The 20,716-nt window shown below is 34.6% G+C and overlaps 1 protein-coding gene across 1 annotated transcript in view; it reads left to right on the forward strand.

The window, feature by feature from the left end:
* The window catches only part of LOC148954033 (roundabout homolog 2-like), a 218,984-nt gene extending 204,072 nt beyond the window's left edge, over positions 1 to 14,912 (forward strand). The window contains exons 13-17 of the mRNA XM_089086894.1: positions 588 to 711; positions 3,094 to 3,353; positions 7,801 to 7,885; positions 11,590 to 11,699; positions 14,663 to 14,912. Coding sequence (XP_088943020.1) covers positions 588 to 711; positions 3,094 to 3,353; positions 7,801 to 7,885; positions 11,590 to 11,699; positions 14,663 to 14,806 — 723 coding nt within the window. The 3' untranslated portion in view covers positions 14,807 to 14,912. The remainder of the gene's footprint in view (positions 1 to 587; positions 712 to 3,093; positions 3,354 to 7,800; positions 7,886 to 11,589; positions 11,700 to 14,662) is intronic.
* The last annotated feature ends 5,804 nt before the right edge of the window (positions 14,913 to 20,716 follow it).

Below are 20,716 nucleotides of genomic sequence, written 5' to 3' on the forward strand. Positions count from 1 at the left end.
CACTTGGAATCAATATAATAAACCAATTCTGATGATGTATCTATTGATGTAAAAATTTCGTATTTTAGATTTTCGGTTACTATTGAGCCACGTCGCTCCATGCTACAGTTCGTTACTACGTACTGCTTAATTAATATACTCTACGTACTTTATTATGCTGTGTGAAAATGTGGCATTATCCCCACTTTCTTTGGGTGTAATCAGAGAAAAGTTGAAAAGCGAGGGCACGTTCTGCGGATGAATGATTGCAGTTTCCCAAAGAATGTCTTTTTCGGCCAACCATCTTGGGCCAGACGAAAACCAGGTTTTCCCTGAATGGGGTGGGAGGAGGTTGCAGGGACGGATTTAAGGGAAATTTGGACTTCTTGTGAGGATGTCAAGAGGAAAGCATCGATTATATTGGGATGGAGGAGAAGCGTTCGTAGCTGTGTTTGCCTCAAATGGCCTGTTGCTACTGTGAGTTTTTAGAAGTAGTAGTAGTAGTAATCCAAGGTCATAAGGGTAAGCAGGCCCTATTGATTGACTCTATCTTTAAACTTAATGGTAGTGAATACAGTTGAAGTTATTTTCTAGTTGTTTCTTTTTAGCTACACATGAAGGACATCTGGTTTGCCGTTCTGATTGGATGCCTACTTACTGGATCTATGGTCATATTTGTGGCTGCATTTTTTACGAGAAAGAAAATGTTGAAGAACAAAGACAGATCTTCCAGTGAGTTTCTACTTTTTCATTTTATAAATTTTACACTATCGTCATTGTGCCTTTGCGCAAGTTGGATAAAGAGGACTCTCTCTCTCCAAGAGCCAACCAAGAGGGAAATCTCTAAAACATTTCTTGGCTAGTAATAGCAAAGATGCACCCTGCCAATTTTTTTTATTCTTTTTAAACCTGACACTATGTTTTGCATTTGTTTGCCTCTTGTCTTTTTTTTTTGGGTCAAGCTAAATACTATAATAAGGAATAACAAACAAGCTAAAGACGGCCGCACATATCAAGGCATGTCTTAAGAATCTTGAACGGACAGAGTGATGAAGATACTATATGGAATGGATTGAACTTACCTGGGGAACTTAGTCAACATAAGCAAGGAAAAAGCAAAAAAAAAGCCAAATCTTTAGTCTTTTATAAAAGTTTCTGTTTATTTCTAATTAAAGGGTATCAGTGCTGAATGCCATTATGATTATAATATTGTATACTAGTTATGATAAGCTATTAATACTTATTTATGTACAACCGAACTTAATTAGCCAAAGTTATAAAGATCTTTAGTTAAGACACAATGGTGGCGACTAAAATTTACAAATAAACATACCTTTCGCCGCAAAACCGGTTGCAGTTTTGGTTTAGTTTGAGGAAAAATATGCCACTACACAGCGTTATGACCCGTGAAACTGCAATACCTGTATAAGCCACCACCGTACAGTTCAAAATCTTTTTAAGAAACCTCCTTTGTTAGTATATTTAGCCCTTATCAATTTACAACCTAAGACGAGCAGAAATTGTCGTATATATAAGGGAGGTGCCACAAACACTAGAAAATTTTTCTAGTGTTTTTATTTCTTGTTTTTTTTTCTGTTTTTCATTCTTTTTTTTTAAATAAATTTGTCAATTTGGTCAATTATTGGCGCCCTTGTCACATTGGGTCCCCGCAAGATTTTGCTTATCGGTGCCATTGTCACAACCCCCCTTAAGATTTTCCTCTAGATTCGCCCCTGGTTCCATTAATCTGTCGCTCTTTACGTAATGACAGAGCATTCAGTGACATTCAGTGACAGTTTGATGTCATGACAGAGCATTCTAGAATTCAATTCTAGAATGCAGCAAACATAGACACTTGGTAATTCAAACTATATAATTATTTATCAATTGGATTTTAAACAAACAAGTTCCGGTGGTAAAAGTAAATGCATTTAAATGCATTCATTTTCGAAGTATAGCTATAAAACACTCAGCAATTTTGTCACATTGTTTTTGGGCAGAGTATTAATTTTTGGAATGTTGAAGTAAAAGACCAAAACACTATCCTAAGCAATAGAGGATTGAGGGGTGAGCAAGTCCCCTCAAATAAAGGATAACTTGTAGTTTTAATATTTTAAAGTCGTTCTTTACTTTCATTTGAAGCGTTTGCTTTTTTTTATAGTTAATTTTCTACTGTTTTTGTTAAAGCAAAAACAATATTTAATTAATAACAGTTAATTTTTTTTTTTTTTTTTTTTGGTTTAAAATAACATAGACATTTTTAAAATATGAGGGGGTTGTAACCTGCGTCTCGACTATGAAACACACTGAGTGGAAATGTATTATCTACCAAGATCCTGCTGTTTTCCTATGTGTTTTCCCTCCTGTTCTAATTTCACAAAGAAGTTTTATATGCTTACAGCTTTTGACAAGAAGATTTAAATCCGTGAATTTTGTATATTAAAAATCCAAATTCAATTTTAATTTATATATAAGTTGCTGCTCGACTTTCTTTTCTTGGATTTTCAGTTACTATATTTTTTCTATTTGCTACTTTTTTCGGTTGCTAATTAACTAACTTATTCATCGTTATCATTAACAGCTTAGAAAACACAAAAGCTTCGTTTAATTTTTTATAAAAGTTCCAAGCCTCCTCTCAAGGGTTCTCAAGCATTTTGAAGTTAGTTGTATGATTTTTATCGGGATCATACCCCTTTTTGTGGGTGTTTTCCAAATTCTTTGAAAATTAAAAAAATTGTTTATCCTTACTACTTTTGACTACTTAAACTTAAGAACATGCTGACCAATGGTCTGCGTTACGCAGGTACCGATCTCCTGATTCAGTGCCTTCGGCCGGGAGTGTAATGCATGGTTGGGGGCAAATCATCCTTCGCTTCTCGTGCAAATTTTGAATATCAAATTTCGATTGGTAAACTAAAAATCTTTGAACTTTTATATATTTGCAAGCAGTATAAAAAGCAGATCATTCTGATAAATTCTATCCTATATTCCTTTATTTTTAGAGCATCGATTACCATTGACAAGGATCACTTTTCGTCACCTAAAATACAGTTACTCGCCACGATTTACTGTGAAGTTTTATCAAATTATTGTAGAATTCAATGTATATTTTAGGCTCAGTGGCTTCCAAATCAGGCACTGTCAACATCTACAAATCTCCTGATTTAAAACCAGGTGCCATGAGAGGATGGGAATTCAATGATAAAGAAGGTGTAAATTTTCGGCTGCTTCCACAAGCTATTGAAATAGATGCAGTTTATGCTGAAGTAAATCATGGTCCATCATTTTCATCATTCCAGAGAAGACAGCAAAACTATTATTCTTCATCAGGCTTTGGGGAAGACCCAATATATAGGACTTATTCTAAAACAAAAGTAAGACTTTAAGAACCCATTGACTAAATACAGTTGGGTCTTGTAGTTTAAACATAAAGTGAAAGGCCCTACAAAAGCTCATATGCTCTAAGTAATTCTTAAAAAAAGAAACTTAACCGTCAACATTTTCCTTAAAAGTATCGAAATGTAAGTACATGAACTTTATTGATTATTTATATCAGCTTTTATTTCTGTACCATCGGTGGAAATTGTCAATAGATTCCTTATTAGATTCCTCATAGATTCCTTAGAACTTATCAAATAATGATCGTTCTTCAGTGTTTGTTGTTAATCAAATGATTGTTCATCAAAGCTATCAGTGGCTTTATTCTTTATATTAGATTTATGAATTATTATTTTTATTATATATATTATTATATCATGCATATATTAAATCTATATATTATATCTATACAATACAACATGTATTATATCTATAAAATGAACGCAAATAAACTGCCGAAATTTCTGTATATTTGTAGAATTACACAAAGTAACGATTTACTGAAACCATAAAATTCGTGTAAGAAAACGAAAATGTTCATTTAGGAGCCAGAAATTCATCAAGCGGCCGGCAGAAAACAATAGGCTAATTTACAGGGTATGAAATAGGCTTTCATTCGATATGATAGCAATAACTTTGGGTATACAACTTAAGTTCTCGTAAAAGCTCAAACAAAATAAAATTTCATTTAGCAGCTGAAAAGTCATTAAACACCCTAAGTGTAACAACAGGCTGATTTATAAAACTCATTTGTCCTACAATCCGCGATAGCCATAGGCTACGCTTTATCATTGCTCGAAACCAAGAACTAATAAATCATTATATAAACTCCAAACTTGCAGTTATGTCTCCCTATAATATAAAGAATTTAGAGTTATGTTGCAAATTTCTGAATTGAGTGTACGATCGTAAGATTACCTAAACACCTGTATATCGATTTCTCTTCACAATAGTCGTAAAACATTTATTTAAAAACCGAAAAGTTCATTGGATTGAGCTAATGTCACAGAAGCTTCTTAGACAAGTTGAAATAGAATTTGCATGAAAAAGCTTAATCTAGAAAGCCCAATAAAAAAAAAGAGAAAACATATATTATGTTGCTAGATCAGGGGAACAGATAGAAACCAAAATCAATGCCTCTATACGTCTGTTGTCACCGGAGAAGCTAAAAATATTTAACATGGAAGAGATAGCCAGGAGGTTTTCTATGCCGTTCCCCCTTAACCAAATTCAAACCATGCCAAGACATTCTTTAATGATGTGTGTTTTTATAGCAACATCCCAAACTGTTTTCATTTTTATTTTACAAAACCCAGTTCTGTATTGCGTTTCAGTAAAGTGCTATTTCTCTGTAATCCGAAAAATATAGGAACGTATCAGGAATTATTTTATTTGTGCTAGTGTTAAAAATATATGTAGCATAGGCTTAAGCTAGATAATTTTTAGTGGTTTTAGGTTTCAGTTTACTCTTTATTTTCAAATGAAAGAATTTATATTTTTCTTAATCTTTGCTCTTTTTTTAAATGAATTTGAGCAAAATCCTCTCAAACTTAAAACTCATCACCTTTTTCAAGTATCTCCATGTTATTATTTTGTGGTTTCAATGTAGTTTTGTAGTTTTGAAAATCGGGAAAATATTGGTGATTATTAAACCTTGCGTGTGTTGTTACCTGTTTACAGCTATAAGTCTTCCAAAGCTCCAAAATATCTCCAAAACTACCTGCCTGTATAGATAGGCTGTAAGCACCTTTAGATAGTAAAATGCACATGTATCACCTGGATGAAAAAGCTTAATCTAGAAAGCCCAATAAAAAAAAGAGAAAACATACCAAGTCGAAAAAAAGTCGCCTGGTGAAGACAGGATATCCGCGGAAATAATCATAGCGACTGTTATGACCTTCCTCAAGTTTTGGACAGCGTTGTCCCCTGTAATCTGTACGACTGCCAAAACACCTTCAGATTGGAAACCTAGCACGCTTGTGGGGATCTTTGAGAAAGGCGATGCGTCCTTCCCAGTCAACTGGCGAGGAATATACATGCTTTTCATACCTAGCAAATTACTGAAGCACATTTTTCTGCAGAGAATCAGCTCGCAGCTCGACAGACACCTTCGCGACGAGCAACATAGATTCAGACCGAACCGTTCCTGTGCAGACCTGATATTTACTCTACGGCTACTGACGGAAGAAAGCAGAGAATGACGCTCCAAAATCTATATGACATTCATCAATTTTGAGACGGCATTTGTCTCAGTAGAACGCCAAAGTCTGTGGAAGATCGTACTGCATTACGGAATCCCTGAAAAGATAGTTTCACTGATTGTTGCTTCTTATGAAGATAGCGAGTGCTGAGCAAAGACACCGGATAGCCAAACTCATTTCTTCTGCATTATGTCAGGAGTTAAGCAAGGTTGCGTCTTGTCACCACTACTTTTCGTAATCGGCACTGATTTCATACTATGAAGTACAAGCACAGACAGAATCCAGCTGAATCCAGAAACACGCCTCAGTGATGTAGACCTCGCTGACGACATCGCCGTCCTAAAATCATGCAAGCAAAGACTCCAAGAACTCCTTGACAAAGTGAGGGAGAGAGGTGGCCAGGTCGGCCTGAAGATAAATAATTAGAAAACAAAATGCATGGCTACCACAGACTCACCGCTGAGCATCACTTGTGGAGACCAACACATAGAGCAAGTCGTCTATTTCAAATACCTAGGAAGCATAATAGAAAGCACCGGATCGACCACAAAAGAATTGCTCACAAGAATTGGCCAAGTCAATGGGGCCTTCAATAGGATTATGGAAAGTATGGCGGTCCCAAAGCTTCTCTAAAGCTACGACTCTTCAATAGCAATGTTATGCTGGTGGTGCTTTACGCAGCCGAAACCTGGCACCTGAACAAGGAACAAGAGAGAAGAATACTTGCTTTCGAAAACACATGTCTCAGAAGAATTCTCAACATCCGTTGGCAGCAGAGAATAACAAACCAATCCATCCGGGACAAGACTGGCCAGCCTCTTGTGACATATATCATAAGAGTCCGCCGATGGAGATACCTTGGCCACGTACTACGTATGGACAATCTCCGACTACCAAATGCAGCGCTCCATTGGCAGCCATCGGGTCCACGCCGCAGGGGCAGACCCAGAAACACCCTGCGAACGTACCAGACAGATCTCCGTAACCTGCACACATCAATCCAACCTCAGTGGGAGGACATACTTGCAGCAGCAAACCTACGGGAAGATAGTCGGCTCCTTCTTGATGTCCTGGGTACCTCTGGAGGCATAGGCGGATCTAAGGTCTAAGGTAAGGTATCACCTGGATAAAAGCACTGCGTGTTTTTTTTTATCCTGCAGGAGGCTAGTTTTGAGCAATACCCCCCTCCCAATGCATATTTGTCGTACGGGTACCTTAATTATAAGCTAGACTGGAAGGTACGAATTATTTTTTGGGGAAGGGGGGAGCAAATTAAAAAATTCTAAAGTCAAGCAATTTATAAACTGCTTTTTAAAGCAAAATTATTTATCAGTGCTTCTACAGCACAGTAGACAGAATATACAGTGCTTCTATAGCAACTGGCTGCGTCTGAAAAATTATTAGTTGTCTTTATTTAGATTTTTGTCATTTCAGATAATGTATTTGCCATTGTTTTTCACTGAATTTAGTAACTTTCAGCTACAACGCCTACAACTGATGAAATTCCTTTTTTGACACTTAGAGTGTTTTAGAGTTTGTTGGTTTGTCCTGCTACAGCTCTATAAATCTTCAGATTCACGCCTAACCCGCCACTTCCTCCTCGGGCTTTGAAAGGTGACAATTGTGACAACACTCACCCAATTAATTAAACATTTTTTAGATGATAAGTGGTCTTAAGGAAAAGATTAAAGCAGACGTATTAATGAAGCACACTTGAGGGAGCACAGGAGGGTAGTAGTGAACCTCAAGTGGCACTCACTAGAGAATATTGTATGTTTGGAGCTTCTATGAAAAAACAGTTTTGTTTGACAGTTTTAACCCTAGAACTGAAATCCCTGCTGTTTTGTGGATGCTTAGGCTATAAGTTTTCACAGTAGTGTTAAAAAAATTCATATAATTTTTTTTTTACAGGGGATGTTTCTGCCCATCACAAATCATATTATTCTGCCCCTCTCCCACCCAATACGTCTAAATACGATTTTTCGGGCCGAAGCAACTAATTTTTGAACTTCGAGCCTAGGCTCTGACGGGAGTAAATTCCATATCACTAGCCAGATTTCCTTCAAGATGAAACATTTTTTTACTGATTTTTTTTAATGAAAAAAAAAATTTTTTTTTACACTCTGAGTGTGACATTTTGTTTTCACGATACACCACTAAAGCGGCTTTTAGTTTTTCATAAGTTTCTTTTATCTAAAAAATATAGAGCTATGGTTTTAATATTTTTAAACCATATTTTTAGCTCTATTCTGCACCATTGGCGTTTTCTGACGCATCGACAGGAGGACCTTATGCATCTTCTTCCGGTGCCAGTATATATGAGCCTGGTAAGCATTTGTTCATTCTTTCTACGAATACAACAGAAGACTGTTTTCGTTTTAGGGTTTCCAAATACATTTTTTCTACCTTTAATATTTGAGTTGCTAGTCGTAATATTCACAACCATCACTTGATCCATGGTTTGGGTGAATTAAATTCACCCAAAAAACTTCTGATTGTTGTTCTTTGCCATCAATCTTTAGTTTTGTTTAGGTTTTGAGTGATTTTCGATGAGGAATATAAAGTTCCCTTTGAGAGCCCTTCTAAAGGTTTTTGGTTTTTACACCGAATAAATTATAAGGGAAAGCGAAATGCGAGAAAGAAAGGGCCTGGCAATATAAAAGCGGAAAATATTAAATTACAGTATATTAATACGAACGACTGTAACAAGACTGTAACTCCCCCGCTCTCAACCCTTATTTTTAAAATCAAAGTTTAATATTCATATTAATATTTGAAAAAATGAGATCACTGTTTTTACGGTTTTTAAGGAAATTTCTTTAAAAGTGCTTTCTATTTGGGAGCTCTTTTTAAGAGAGATTCTGCTACAGACTAGAGTTGATAACTTCCACCCCCTTCCATATCTCTGTCTGTATTTATAGAAACATCACTGAAATTTACAAAATATGGGCTTTGACGCATCAGGCATCTCTCCCCTACCTTCACCCAGCCCATAAAAGGATTCACTGACCCTCATTCCCAATATCTGATGAGAAAATATACACCACGGTACATATTTTTTATGAAATCTCAAACAAATCACATCGGTGAAAAAAGCTTTAAAAATTGTCTACAGTAATTTTTTATTTTGTATGGACTGCATGTGTCCTTAGGAGTGATAAAGTCACCGCACAGTATTATGACTTCTGAAACTGGAAAGTTTAGAATCCTGTCGATCATTCTCAATCGATTGGGTATGTCTAAATTTTCACATAATTGTAATTTGGCCTTCTTTAGGCCAAAAGAAAAGGCTACTCTGCACGAAAGGGCACTAGAACTTTCATTTTTGTTGAAGTTAGCCCTCTCCCAATATTCTATTACCACTGGTTTTGATACGATCACCTTCAGAAAAAAAACGGCAAAAAATAATAACACCCATCCTTGGCCATCCTTCTCGAAGAAAAACGAAATATTTTTTTTTTGTAGATAAGGGCATGAAATGTATGTTGTAGGATTGTTTGGCATGCTGAATCTGATTATGTAATTTTAATCATTGTCACTTTGCATAACATGTGGGTTTTTCTCTCCCTTTTTGAAATTAGCCAACTTTTTTGGGGCTCATAACTTTTGATGAATACTTTTTAAATTAATAGATTTGTAAAGTTTATATATTTGAAATTATTGTAAAAGAACCTTGTTTTGATTTATATTATTGTCAAAATCTTAGATTTCCAGTGACTATTATCACCAGAGTCCTATAAAAAAAAAAAAAAAAATGAATATTCGTTCCCAACTAATTGATTGTATGTTAAAGGGTCTTTTTAATATAATTGTCATTCGTTTGTCATCCGAAAGAGGCATAATAAGCCACTCTAGATTATGATAAATAAATGAATGAACAGAATTAGCTGTTGAAAACTTAAAATTTTGACAATAAAAAAAAATGGGAAAATGAGCCATTTTCGAATGAGGAAAACTCAAAGAAATTTTGGTTGAACTCAATACAAGAGCTGACTTTTATCATAGTGGCCAAATATTGAGAAGTTCAGAAGGGTTACCTCTAACATAAGGCCTCGTATCAAGTAATGTGAGACCTCCTTGACTTGGTCTCACGTATAAGCAGTAAGAGGCCCTTCGTGTGTAAATGACAGTTGCATGTTTGAATATGTGAATGAAATTTTTAATATTCACGAAAGCTTCGCGGGGGGATGGATGAGGAATAGAAAATCTTCTGAATACCCTATACATTGACACTAATGTCTTTCCCCAGAAACTGTTTAAAAATCGTTAAAATATTTTACCGGTGACATTGTAAACAAAAGCTAGTATACCGGCCCAAACAGGTGAATATACGCTGGGTAGCCAAAATTTTGGCATAATAAATATATAAATGCATTGAACCACACAATCCTTCGGAATTATTTTTTTTCTTTTCGCCATTTTTATTTAAGTGCAGTTCTAATTTTAGGATAATTCGTGTGATAAAAATTAAAACAGTGATCTAAATCGGGCTCTGTCTTCCTATCTGTTTTGTCGTTTCCGTGTCGAACACTAGAAAGTTCTCATCTAGTCTTTCAATTTCGAATTAATTATTCAGCTTTTCTGCTCCGTCTACCTTCTTAAGATTATCATTCATGCATGTTACACAGACAAAGAGCATGAGGGGCTCTTATTAGACTTTAATATAGAAACTTTTGTGCTTTCCCTTAAAGTAAATAAACAAAAGAAAGGCCTTAGAGAGCAGCTAATTCTGAAGTCAAACGCTTCATATCGTTGACTGGCTGGTCTCACTCGTATTCATACTTCCTATCGTGGTTTTTTGGTTGTTTTAAAAAGTAAGAAAATGAGTTAATGAAAAATATCTTCCTGAATGTGAATGACCTTCTTTTTGAAACTAAATTTGTTTCAAATACACCTGAAACCCAATTTGTTCTTCAGAGCTGTACCTATGACGTTGATGGGGGGGGGGGGGGCAGGCAAGCGAATTCGGAAGGATCCAAATACAGAAAAGGTATTTTAGAGCCATTTCATAACCAAAGTATGCACTTTACGAAAGCTTCAATTTTGGGGGTGGATAAAGCACTTGTGCATGGAGGAGAGCACCTAAAATTGTGCACTAAGACGTAAAGCGAGTTGTGACTTCTTCAATAATTTCTTATAATGTTAGTTTCAGTTTATCAGTAATTTTTTCGAAAAATGTCAGACCCAGTCCAAAATAAATTTCTGAGTGTATGCCTCGGAGCGGATCAAAACCTAGTAGCTCCCCAAATACAGCATTTAACTGGTACCCCTCAGAACAAAAGAAACAGGTTTTTATGTAAGATACAATTAAAGAGAATTGTTAAAATGAAGAAAGGCGTTAAATAAAAAATGATATCTTCTAGCACTTTTTCCATTAATGAAAAATTATAGAATGAATTTTATGAGATATTTTGCAGATTTTGGTTATGTAGTAACGAAACTTCCCTATTTGGATTTTTTTGTGTAATTCAATTTTTCATATTTCTCTTGTACAAAAGCATAATCTTGCATTAAATTGTTTACTAATAGACTTCTGTAGATATTCCAAACTTTAAGAACTACTTTTTTGGCATTAGAAATCCTTTGTAATGGCATTTATCCATATCATAGCTATAAAACAAACTTTCATGTAGTTGGATCAAAAGAATGAGCTTCGCAATTCCTTTAATGGAATATTGGCAACTAAACCCTTTAATTATGAGGGCTAAAGTTGTTTAATTGGAGATTTATGCCCTGCTTTGTAATCATTATGAACTTGAAAATATCTATAAGCTCCAATGAGGATATAACATAAATATTTACATTAGTTTCATGCTAATGAAAGCTCGAACAATTCCTCATTTTTTGGGGAACAATTTTTTGTTTGGAACAATTCCGCATCTACATTGAAGCCTCACATTATAAAATAAGTAAAATCATTACGACAAGAAAAGAAGAAGATATTCTTACCGCATATTTTCCTATTATACAATGCTTAAAGTCTTTTTTACGGTGATTTTTTCCTTATTATTACTATAGTTTTTCTTTTTAGAGATGCTTTCCAGCTATGATCAAAATGAAGAAACGCCAATATTTTATCAATCAGTTCCAATTCCCTTAGGATCATCTAGTGGAAGAATACAAAATGGATCTTTACGGAAGGTCAGTCTTCAAAATATAATAAACATTAAATAATATTTTTCATAAAGAGGGGAAAGCATTAGCTAAATAAAAATTCTGAAAACAATGATAATGTAAATTAGTAGATAAGTCGGTAGAACTATATGACTGTAGGAGTGCTGTCAGCAGTGCTGGTAGCAGTACTGTAGAAAAATTGACAGCACTGTTGATTTGTGCTTCCTTGTAATGTGTAAGTCCAATATATTTCACGGCCGTGCATATATTCACACATGAAAAATGCTTCATGCACAAAACAACATGCTATTGACAACACTGCATATACTAAAGACCAAAAGTCAATCTAGGGGAGAATGTTTGCTTTTTTTTTTTGCTTTTTTGTGATTCAATCTTCAAAATGTGTATTCTTATTAGCATTAAGAGCCACAATTATGCAGACTTGTATTAGATTTGCACAAGGAGCCAATAGTTGCTTTCTCTTATTTGTTTGGAATCGATTTCTGTTTTTCTGACACTAACGGATATTTGGTGATCGATAAGAATAAAATTCTCAACACCGTTTGAATTATTGAAATGTTAGATTCAGGAAAGATTAAGTTAACTCTCATAAATCCGTCTTAGTCGAGTCTACATCCTCAATCTATTCCTAATTCTATGAGCCAATAAAACTTTCTTCTTATGACAAATAGATCCTCCAAAACTTCATCAGCATTATTTATTATATTTTCTTGCTTTATCCGTTTTCCTTTTTTACTTCACTATGTTCACCAAAGAAAATGTTTACAAAAGAGATACATATACAGGAAATAAGAAAAACTAATAAAAGCTGCACCGTAGTTGCAACTTGAATGATATCTTTATTATTATAATCTGACACTCGGTCAGGTTATGGTCAATGAAATTGAGTATATTTAGAAATCGGTAAAAAAGAATTTACTGAAAAAATTGGTGTTTTCTTTTATTTTTTTTACTCGTTTGGAAATATTTGCTTGCTGGGAAAATTTAAACCCTTTAAGTCCATTTAATCATTGACTTATTATGTGTATTAGCATGACTACTTTGACCAAGCCACTGTAGGAAAAATATACCTATTAAAAACAGAAGCATGGCTTATCACTATTTTTGACTTCTATTTGTTATGCAGAGAACCAAGTAAGCTGAACTATAAATAAGTAAAGAAAATAATACAAGTAATTTTTTTCTAAAAATTAGTTCAAATTTGTTTGTGTTTATGGCTATTTAAACAGACGCTAAATAGAAAACATTTTTCCTATACTGATTAAAAGTAAACAGATAATGTCGATGTCTTAAGATCAATTACTTAATCTCACCCTGCTACATTGAGTGGAAAACCGAGCGCTTCCTGACGCTAAATGAAGTGAGAGATATCTATATTGAATTTGAACAGGGATTTTCATAATTCTATTGTCAGTTGTTCTAGCCTCGCAATTAATGAAGAGAGTTCAGTTGTAGCATCTTCAATGCTTTATCATGAAAAGCTTCAAATGCTTCTATCTCAACACCGAACAAAATCAGAGGATCAATCTCAAGTGAAATAAAATCTTCGTAGCCTCCAAGTTAGCATGTTTCTGTTTAAAAGTAGATTAAAAAAAACCTGTTTTACAATTTGGCATTCCGAAAGGAGATGGCGAAAATATAATATACCTTTGGTAATATTCAATAGAACATTATGATAATTTCAAATAATAGGAAAAAATAATTTAATAAAAATTATCTGATTTTATTTGTAGGCTAAGTATGATGCATTTTAAAGGTTTCAAGGATATTTTGGTTTGGTGACCTAAATCTTGCTAGAATTGGGTTTCTTTCCAATTCTAATTAAACCTAAAATTAATCCGTTTTCATTTTAGCAACCCTTAACTGGATGGAAGACATTAAATGGTCGATAAAATACACTACTATAAAGGACAGAATTGAAACATGTTATATTTCGGTTGGCTCAGGTCATCTTCACTGGAGCTGGCAACTCTCCTATGCATACAACTTTGCAGTATACTATATGTCAAAATAACTATGGGTAAAATAGCCATACAACTATACGTAAAATAAAATAATTTTCTATTTTCATAAAGGTTGCCACAAGCTCTGGAAGAGCCAAATTCTCTTAATGCATCAGCAACATATATGATTTATACGTTGTACGTACATATACGCACATATATATTTATATACGTATGCATTTATGCCTGGGGTGGATCCAGGATTTTATTTTAGGGGGAGACGCAAAATAGGTCGATCCGATCAAAAAATTTACGGGAGGGGGGGGGTACAAAATAGGTTGATCCGATAAACTTACGTTAGGAGCAAGTTTAATTTACGCAATCTTGCGTTAATTAAGTATATTACATAACTCTGGACTGCGTTAGCGGGGCGCGTGTCCCCCTCGCCCCCTGGATACGCCACTGATTTATTCATACATGTATGTTTATACGTTGAAATATTTTGTCAAGATACATTTTTTTAATTTTGATTTTTACTAACAGACGATGAAAAAATAGCCCAATTCTAAGCTTAATTACAAGTTTTAAAATGAACAAAATATATTTCAAGTGCCCACCCACAGACCTTTCATTTTTAACCTCTTCCCCCAAACAGAAGAAAGTTTCCGAAAATATGAATTTTACACCTATATATCACATTGTCTTTAATAAGCCCCTCCCTCCAATGACTAGACAAGCCCTGAAACAAAACTTTTAGCATGAATCTTATATACATTTAAACAATATATAGAGCTTTATAAGTACCTAAACTTCTTCAACTAAATAAACTCAATAGGATACCTTTAATAAGACATTAAAAAAAAATTCAATAGAAAACGACATGAAAAATGAACTTCTACACCTTTAAAAAGACATGAAAAAAATTGTCAAATAATTTTTCTTTAATTGCTATTTGTTTAAAGTTTTCCAATCGAAACGTTTTCCACTATACATATACTGTAGATGCAAATATATTTTGTTTTTTAGGGAACAGTTCAAACAGTCCATGCCTCTCCTAGACCTATAAGGCGGAACAATTTGAACTATCACCTAGCAGGAGAAGAGGATTTACAAGCTGCGTATGAACGTTCGGGTCTTGTTCAAATTGAATTTATGAGGTCGCACCATTGAATATTGAATACTATGTTGCCATCTGTATTTTCGCTTTCTAGTCACTTACTATGTCTTACCTTTTTTAAGTTTGTAAATTATTTTGTACGTAATAAATTTCTACCTATTGTAAGCTATGTAGGATCGAAAAGTTGGAAGTGAACTTTCGGGCTTAAAGTTATGTTGAACGACTTACTTTTGGGCAGATTAAAATCGCAAAATAAAAACTAGGTGACAGTGTTCAATCTATTAGATTTATAAGGGTTAAACAGTTCTAGTGCTATTTTAGGGATAATATTGAACTTGTTTAAGTTGTTAAGATTCGTGTATTTGTGCGAAAAATGTTTTCCAGAGAGCAGAGTTTAACAAGACCCCTTTCTGAAAGCACTATAATGACCCGAAATTTTTTTTTCGAACTTTATCTAGTTGCTTGAATAATTTTCTTTACACACAACTTTTCCGTTTATAACTGTTGCAAAACTAGTGCAAAAACTATTAAGATTATAAGTAGACATAGAAAAAAGTATAGTAGGAAAAAATTGGATTTGACATCCCAGAGACCTTTCTAAACGGGGAATAAATATTCACATGTACCTATATTGATTTCCCGTTGAAAAGAATGTTCAAATGTGAAAGTAGAATTTTACGAACTTCACTCATATATCTTTTTTCGCTGCTTTTATTACTCATTTTACTTTTCTCTATTTTTTCTTCTAACTTTTGCCTTGAGTTATCAAACTGTTACCAAGATATTTGACAATATTGATCACTGATATTTGCTTTGGCACCTAACTATTGGCAATACTTGCTAATTTTCGTTACCCTTTAGAATTTAACTCGTAATACTCTACATCAAATTAATAGGACTTCCATATATTTTCTTATGAAGACACTCATATGGAAGTCTACAACGTTATTACTACTTACAATCGTGTTACTTTTGAAGAAAACATTCATATGGCAAATAAATCTATATCAGATCAGTATTGAAAACGCTACAACGGTTAATTTCTCTCTATGATCAAAAATTGTCGTGCGGTAACTATCGGAATTATGCCAATAGTGGTAGTTTGTGTGTCGCAAAGTTGAAATATTATTTGCTTAGGTTGTGAGCCGCAAATAATTATTCTGATTGTACATCTGATAGGTGAACCGTACTTTTGACATACCCGATACGACACATACCTTAAGATTTACTTTTGGTGTATTAAACAAAAAAAAACAATTTTTTTTTAAACTGAAAGTAAGGAACGACGTTAAATCTTAAAACGAACAGAAATTATTCCGTATATGAAAGGGGCTGTCCACTCCTCAACGCCTCGCTCTTTACACTAAAGTCTTTTATTGTTTAAAAGAAATAGAGTTGTGAGAAAGTCAAACTCTAGCGTAAAGAGCAAGTCATTGAGGAGGGGACAGCACCTTGAGAAAATTTGCCTTATTTTCGAAAAAAGGGGAAAACAACACCTAAAATTCATAGAAATTTAATGTAAATCACTCCATCAGTTTCAGCGTATCAGAGAACCCTACTTACAGAGGTTTCAAGCTCCTATCTGTAAAAATGTGGAATTTTGTATATTTTTTTTCCAGAAGAAAGATCACGGATGCGTGTGTATTTGTTGTTTTTTTTTTCTTTGATTTTCCCAGGGGTGATCGTATTGATCCAGTAGTCCTAGAATATCGTGAGAGGGCTCATCCAAACGGAAATTAAAAGTTCTAGTGCGATTTTTAAGTGATTAAAAAAATTGGAGGGCAACTTGGCCCCCTCCCACGCTCATTTTTTTCCCGAAGTCACCCAATCAAAATTTTAAGACAGCCATTTTGTTCAGCATAGTCGAAAATCTTATTAATATCTTTGAGGATGACTTAATCCCCCAGAGTTCCCGGGAGAAGGGCTGCAAGTTATAAACTTTGCCCATTGTTTACATATAGCATTGGTTATTGGGAAGTATACAGGCGTTTTCAGGAGGGATTTTTTTCTAGCGGGGGGTCAGGGTCGGAGTAGGTGTTACGGGAGAGGATCTTTCCATAGGGGATATTTTCCTTGGGGGCAGGGACATTTCTATGAAGGGGGCGCCAGATTTCCCAGCATTATTTGAAAAACGATCAGAAATTTAATAAAAAAAAAATGGATTTTTTCAACTAAAAGTAAGGAGCAATATCAAAACTTAGAACAAACAGAAATAATTACGTAAATGAGGGGGCTAGCCCCCTAGTCAATACCTCGCTCTTTACGCTAAAGTTTTTTTAGTACTTTCAAAAGAGCTATCTAAACCGGCCTTTGTGATTCAGGGGTTTGTGACTCGAACAAAATTTGAACTTTAGCGTAAAGAGAGAGGTATTGACCAGGGAGCGAACTCCCTAACATACGTAATAAAAACATACGAATATAGAAATTCATTACGTAAGTTAATTCGTAAGTTACGTCAGAACAAAATTTCGAGAAAGCCGATTAGCCAAAAAAAGGAAAATTAATATGCGAATTTCGTTTTAATTATTCATGTACGGTGAGCCAAAATCAGAGCTGCCTTATTTCAAAAGCGTTCAGAAATTAACTAAAAAAAATGTGCCTTCGTTGGTTTTTGTTTGGTATTAAATAAAAAAAAACAAGTTTTTTTTAACTGAAAGTAAGGAGTGACGTTAAAACTTGAAACGAACAGAAATTATTCCGTATATAAAAGGGGCTGTCCCCTCCTCCCCGTCTCGCTCTTTACGCTAAAGTTTGACTCTGTCTCACAACTCTATTTCTTAAAACAATAGAAAATTTTAGCGTAAAGAGCGAGTGGTTGCGGAGGGGACAGCCCCTTTTATTGACGGAATACTTCCTGTTCGTTTTAAGTTTTAATGTCGTTCCTTGCTTTCAGTTAAAAAAAACTGTTTTTTTCAGTTAATAGTATATCAAAAGTCGTTTTTTTACCATGATTCTGAATATGCTGAAATTTTTAAGTCTCAAGTCACACATCAAAGGTTAACGGCCAATGAAAATTTACCCTATTATCGAATAAGGGACAAAATGCCCACAAAAGGTAAATGCCTAAATACGCAACTAAGAAATATCCTTTGTATTTAACAGAGGATGAAAACTGGAAAGATGAAGAAGAGAATCGTTTTATAGATAAATTGAAAGAGTACTTTTAAATAAATTTGCCATTGAATAAGTTCAAACATAATGCTACCTAAAAGCTAATTTAAAGTTTTAATTACCGTAAGAAGTAGTCTGGTAAATACTTATTTCAGACAATTGATATTTCAAAGACAGATCACACCAGTGAGGGTTTTTAAAATATACGTAAAAATATGCGTATCAAATGTGTTTTTTTTACCGTGATTCTGAATGTTATGGAATTTTTCAGTTTCAAGTCACCAATCAAAGATTAAGGGCGAAAGAAAATTTGCCGTATTTTCAAATAAGGACCAAAATACCCACAAAAGGTAAATGCCTTATTGAATATTGTGTTCTATTGTGTAGTTTTTGATCACCTATCTAAAAAAAATGGAATTTTGCATTTTTCCCGAGAAGAAAGATCAAGAATGTGTGTTGATTCGTTTGTTTGCTGGGTTGTTTTTTTTTCATATGGTAATAGTATAAAAAAATAGTTCGAAGAAATTGGAAAAAAACTCATTCAAATGGAAGTCGAAATTTCTAGTGCTCTTCTAAGGAGCAAAAAAAAAAACAATATACCACAAGCGGCGTTTTCTTCCATTTCCTGGTGGAGAAAAACATTTTTGGCCCAAAAGGGGGCAAAATCCATCGAGTGATAATTCTGAGGTGACCAATAAATTTAAACTTGTTGAAAAACTATGTACTGAGCTTTCCAGGTTTGGAGAGAGTAATGTCGGGCGGTCAAGTCTTCGCCTCTAAAAATGTATAGAAAATGAACGGTTTATACAGACATCTATTTTAAAGCTTTATTTAACTAAGTTGATGCATTTGAGACATTTGTAAAATTGTGTATAACTGTGTAAACTTGTACGTCAGCCATTGTAAAAGACGGTCAGTAGATCTTTGTGTAAGTAGCAGGAGTGTCCTCAAAGCTCAAAAGTGTATTTTATCCCAAAATTCTTACCTCCCCGTGAGCCTTCAGAGAAACAAGATAAGATAATATTTATTTTCAAAAGCCTATCTCAAGCTCTAATAGAGCCTAATTCGCTTCATATGCCTAAAAGAACAGAAAAAGCAAAACAAAGAAACAAATGATACTGCAAGAAAAGAAACACCAATCAAGCATAAAATGGTCAATAAAAATTTAACACGCAAAAAAAAATCCAAGTCCAAGAACTAAAATGAACTTTGTGTGAATAATGGTAAAAACAGAAACAGAAAGGGCGGGAGATAAAACGAAATCACAGGCAAAAAGAAAAACATTGCCAAATTCGTATTCAAAGTCAAATACCGTAAAATAAAAAAAAAACTTAAAATTAAGCCAAATTAAATGTCAAAATGAAATATTTACAATTAAAGAAAGGATTACCATTAAAGGTCAAAGGATTTACAATTAAAAGTCAAAAATGAAATATAGTATAAATAACTATCACAAAAGAGCAAAATAAAAGTGACCAGAGATAAAGAGAAAAAATGACGCATGATTATTGTGAGCATACACCAACAACTAAAATAAGAGACGGAGGAGTTAATTTTGGCGGAGGACATAGTTCAGAAATTATGTAGGTGCTCCAAAATAGAGGGGATAAAACTTTTCCGAAACCTCTCAGTAACGGTATGAATCGGTGAATATGTTGGAATTGCCAAGGAAGCTAAGTGGGGGAGTCGGGGTCTAATGGGGTCGTGTAAATCGGGAAAGATGTCATCAGTACGAGGATCAGATATTGCGGATTTAGAAAAACGCCAACAAATTTGTTCTCTCCTTTCTTTTAACGTGGTAATACGTGCGGATTTAAGGAGGAGGGAGTATAGAACTTTGATCTCTTTGTAGATGACCCTGAGCGAACGCTTTTGGACCGACTCAATTTTGTCGCCAAGTTAGCTTGAAAGATGCGAATGCCAGACCGGACATGTATATTCCAAAATATAAATGAAAATGATCTTTTTTTTTGGGGGGGGGGTTGAAGATGAGCATAAATTAATGTATAGTCCCCCTTGATTCTCAGGATTTTTTAGACTGCTGGTGATGTGGATGATGCTTGGGGATAACGTCCCCTTAGTGTAGAGAATATTTTTCTGTTTAGCGTAAAAGATCACATTTGCATGCTTACCGGCACAAAGGGGGGAAATGTGACGGGGTGCCTATGAATGCCATTAGGGGGTGAGATGGCATTGGGGGTGGAAGAACTGACTTTAAAAACTAAGGAGACTATGATCCAATACTTATTTTTGGGATTTCATAGTGCCCACCTCCTAGTAAATGTTAGGAGGGGTGCATGATTTCAGGGATGATTATAATAAATAATTTCTTAGACCACAATGCTTTTCCATTTACGAAACCTGTTTTAAACCCGTGTTTCTTGCTTAATATTTCGTAGATGATTATCATTCTCAAAGCTTTGTTATTCAAATATAACTGGAATGTAAAAATGCGGGTTGAAAGAAGTAGTAGTAATATCCTTCACATTTAGGAGAGCCTTAGATCAAACACCTTGTAGGAACAAACTGTAAGTAAGGAGCAAACCTTGTCAATAAAAACCTAAACTCTAAAAATTGAAGTTTGGATTATAATATAAGCAACAGGGAAATGTATTATTTAGGTTACTATTACTCCAAAATCACTTCAGCACCAAGCCGCTTGGGGCCAACACAGCTACGCACGCTCCTTCTCCATCCCAATCTATTCAAAGCCTCCCTCTTTACATCCTCCCAAGAAGTTCTCATTTCCCTTAAATATTTCCTTACGGCCTCCTTCTACCCCATTCGGGGGTGATCTGCTTTTCATTTGGCCCTAAACGGTTGGCCAACGAGGACAATCTTTGGCAATCGGT

The sequence above is a fragment of the Artemia sp. Qi Xiang Cuo genome, chromosome 3 (assembly GCF_049724085.1).
Source record: "Artemia sp. Qi Xiang Cuo chromosome 3, ASM4972408v1, whole genome shotgun sequence".
NCBI lineage: Eukaryota > Metazoa > Arthropoda > Branchiopoda > Anostraca > Artemiidae > Artemia > Artemia sp. Qi Xiang Cuo.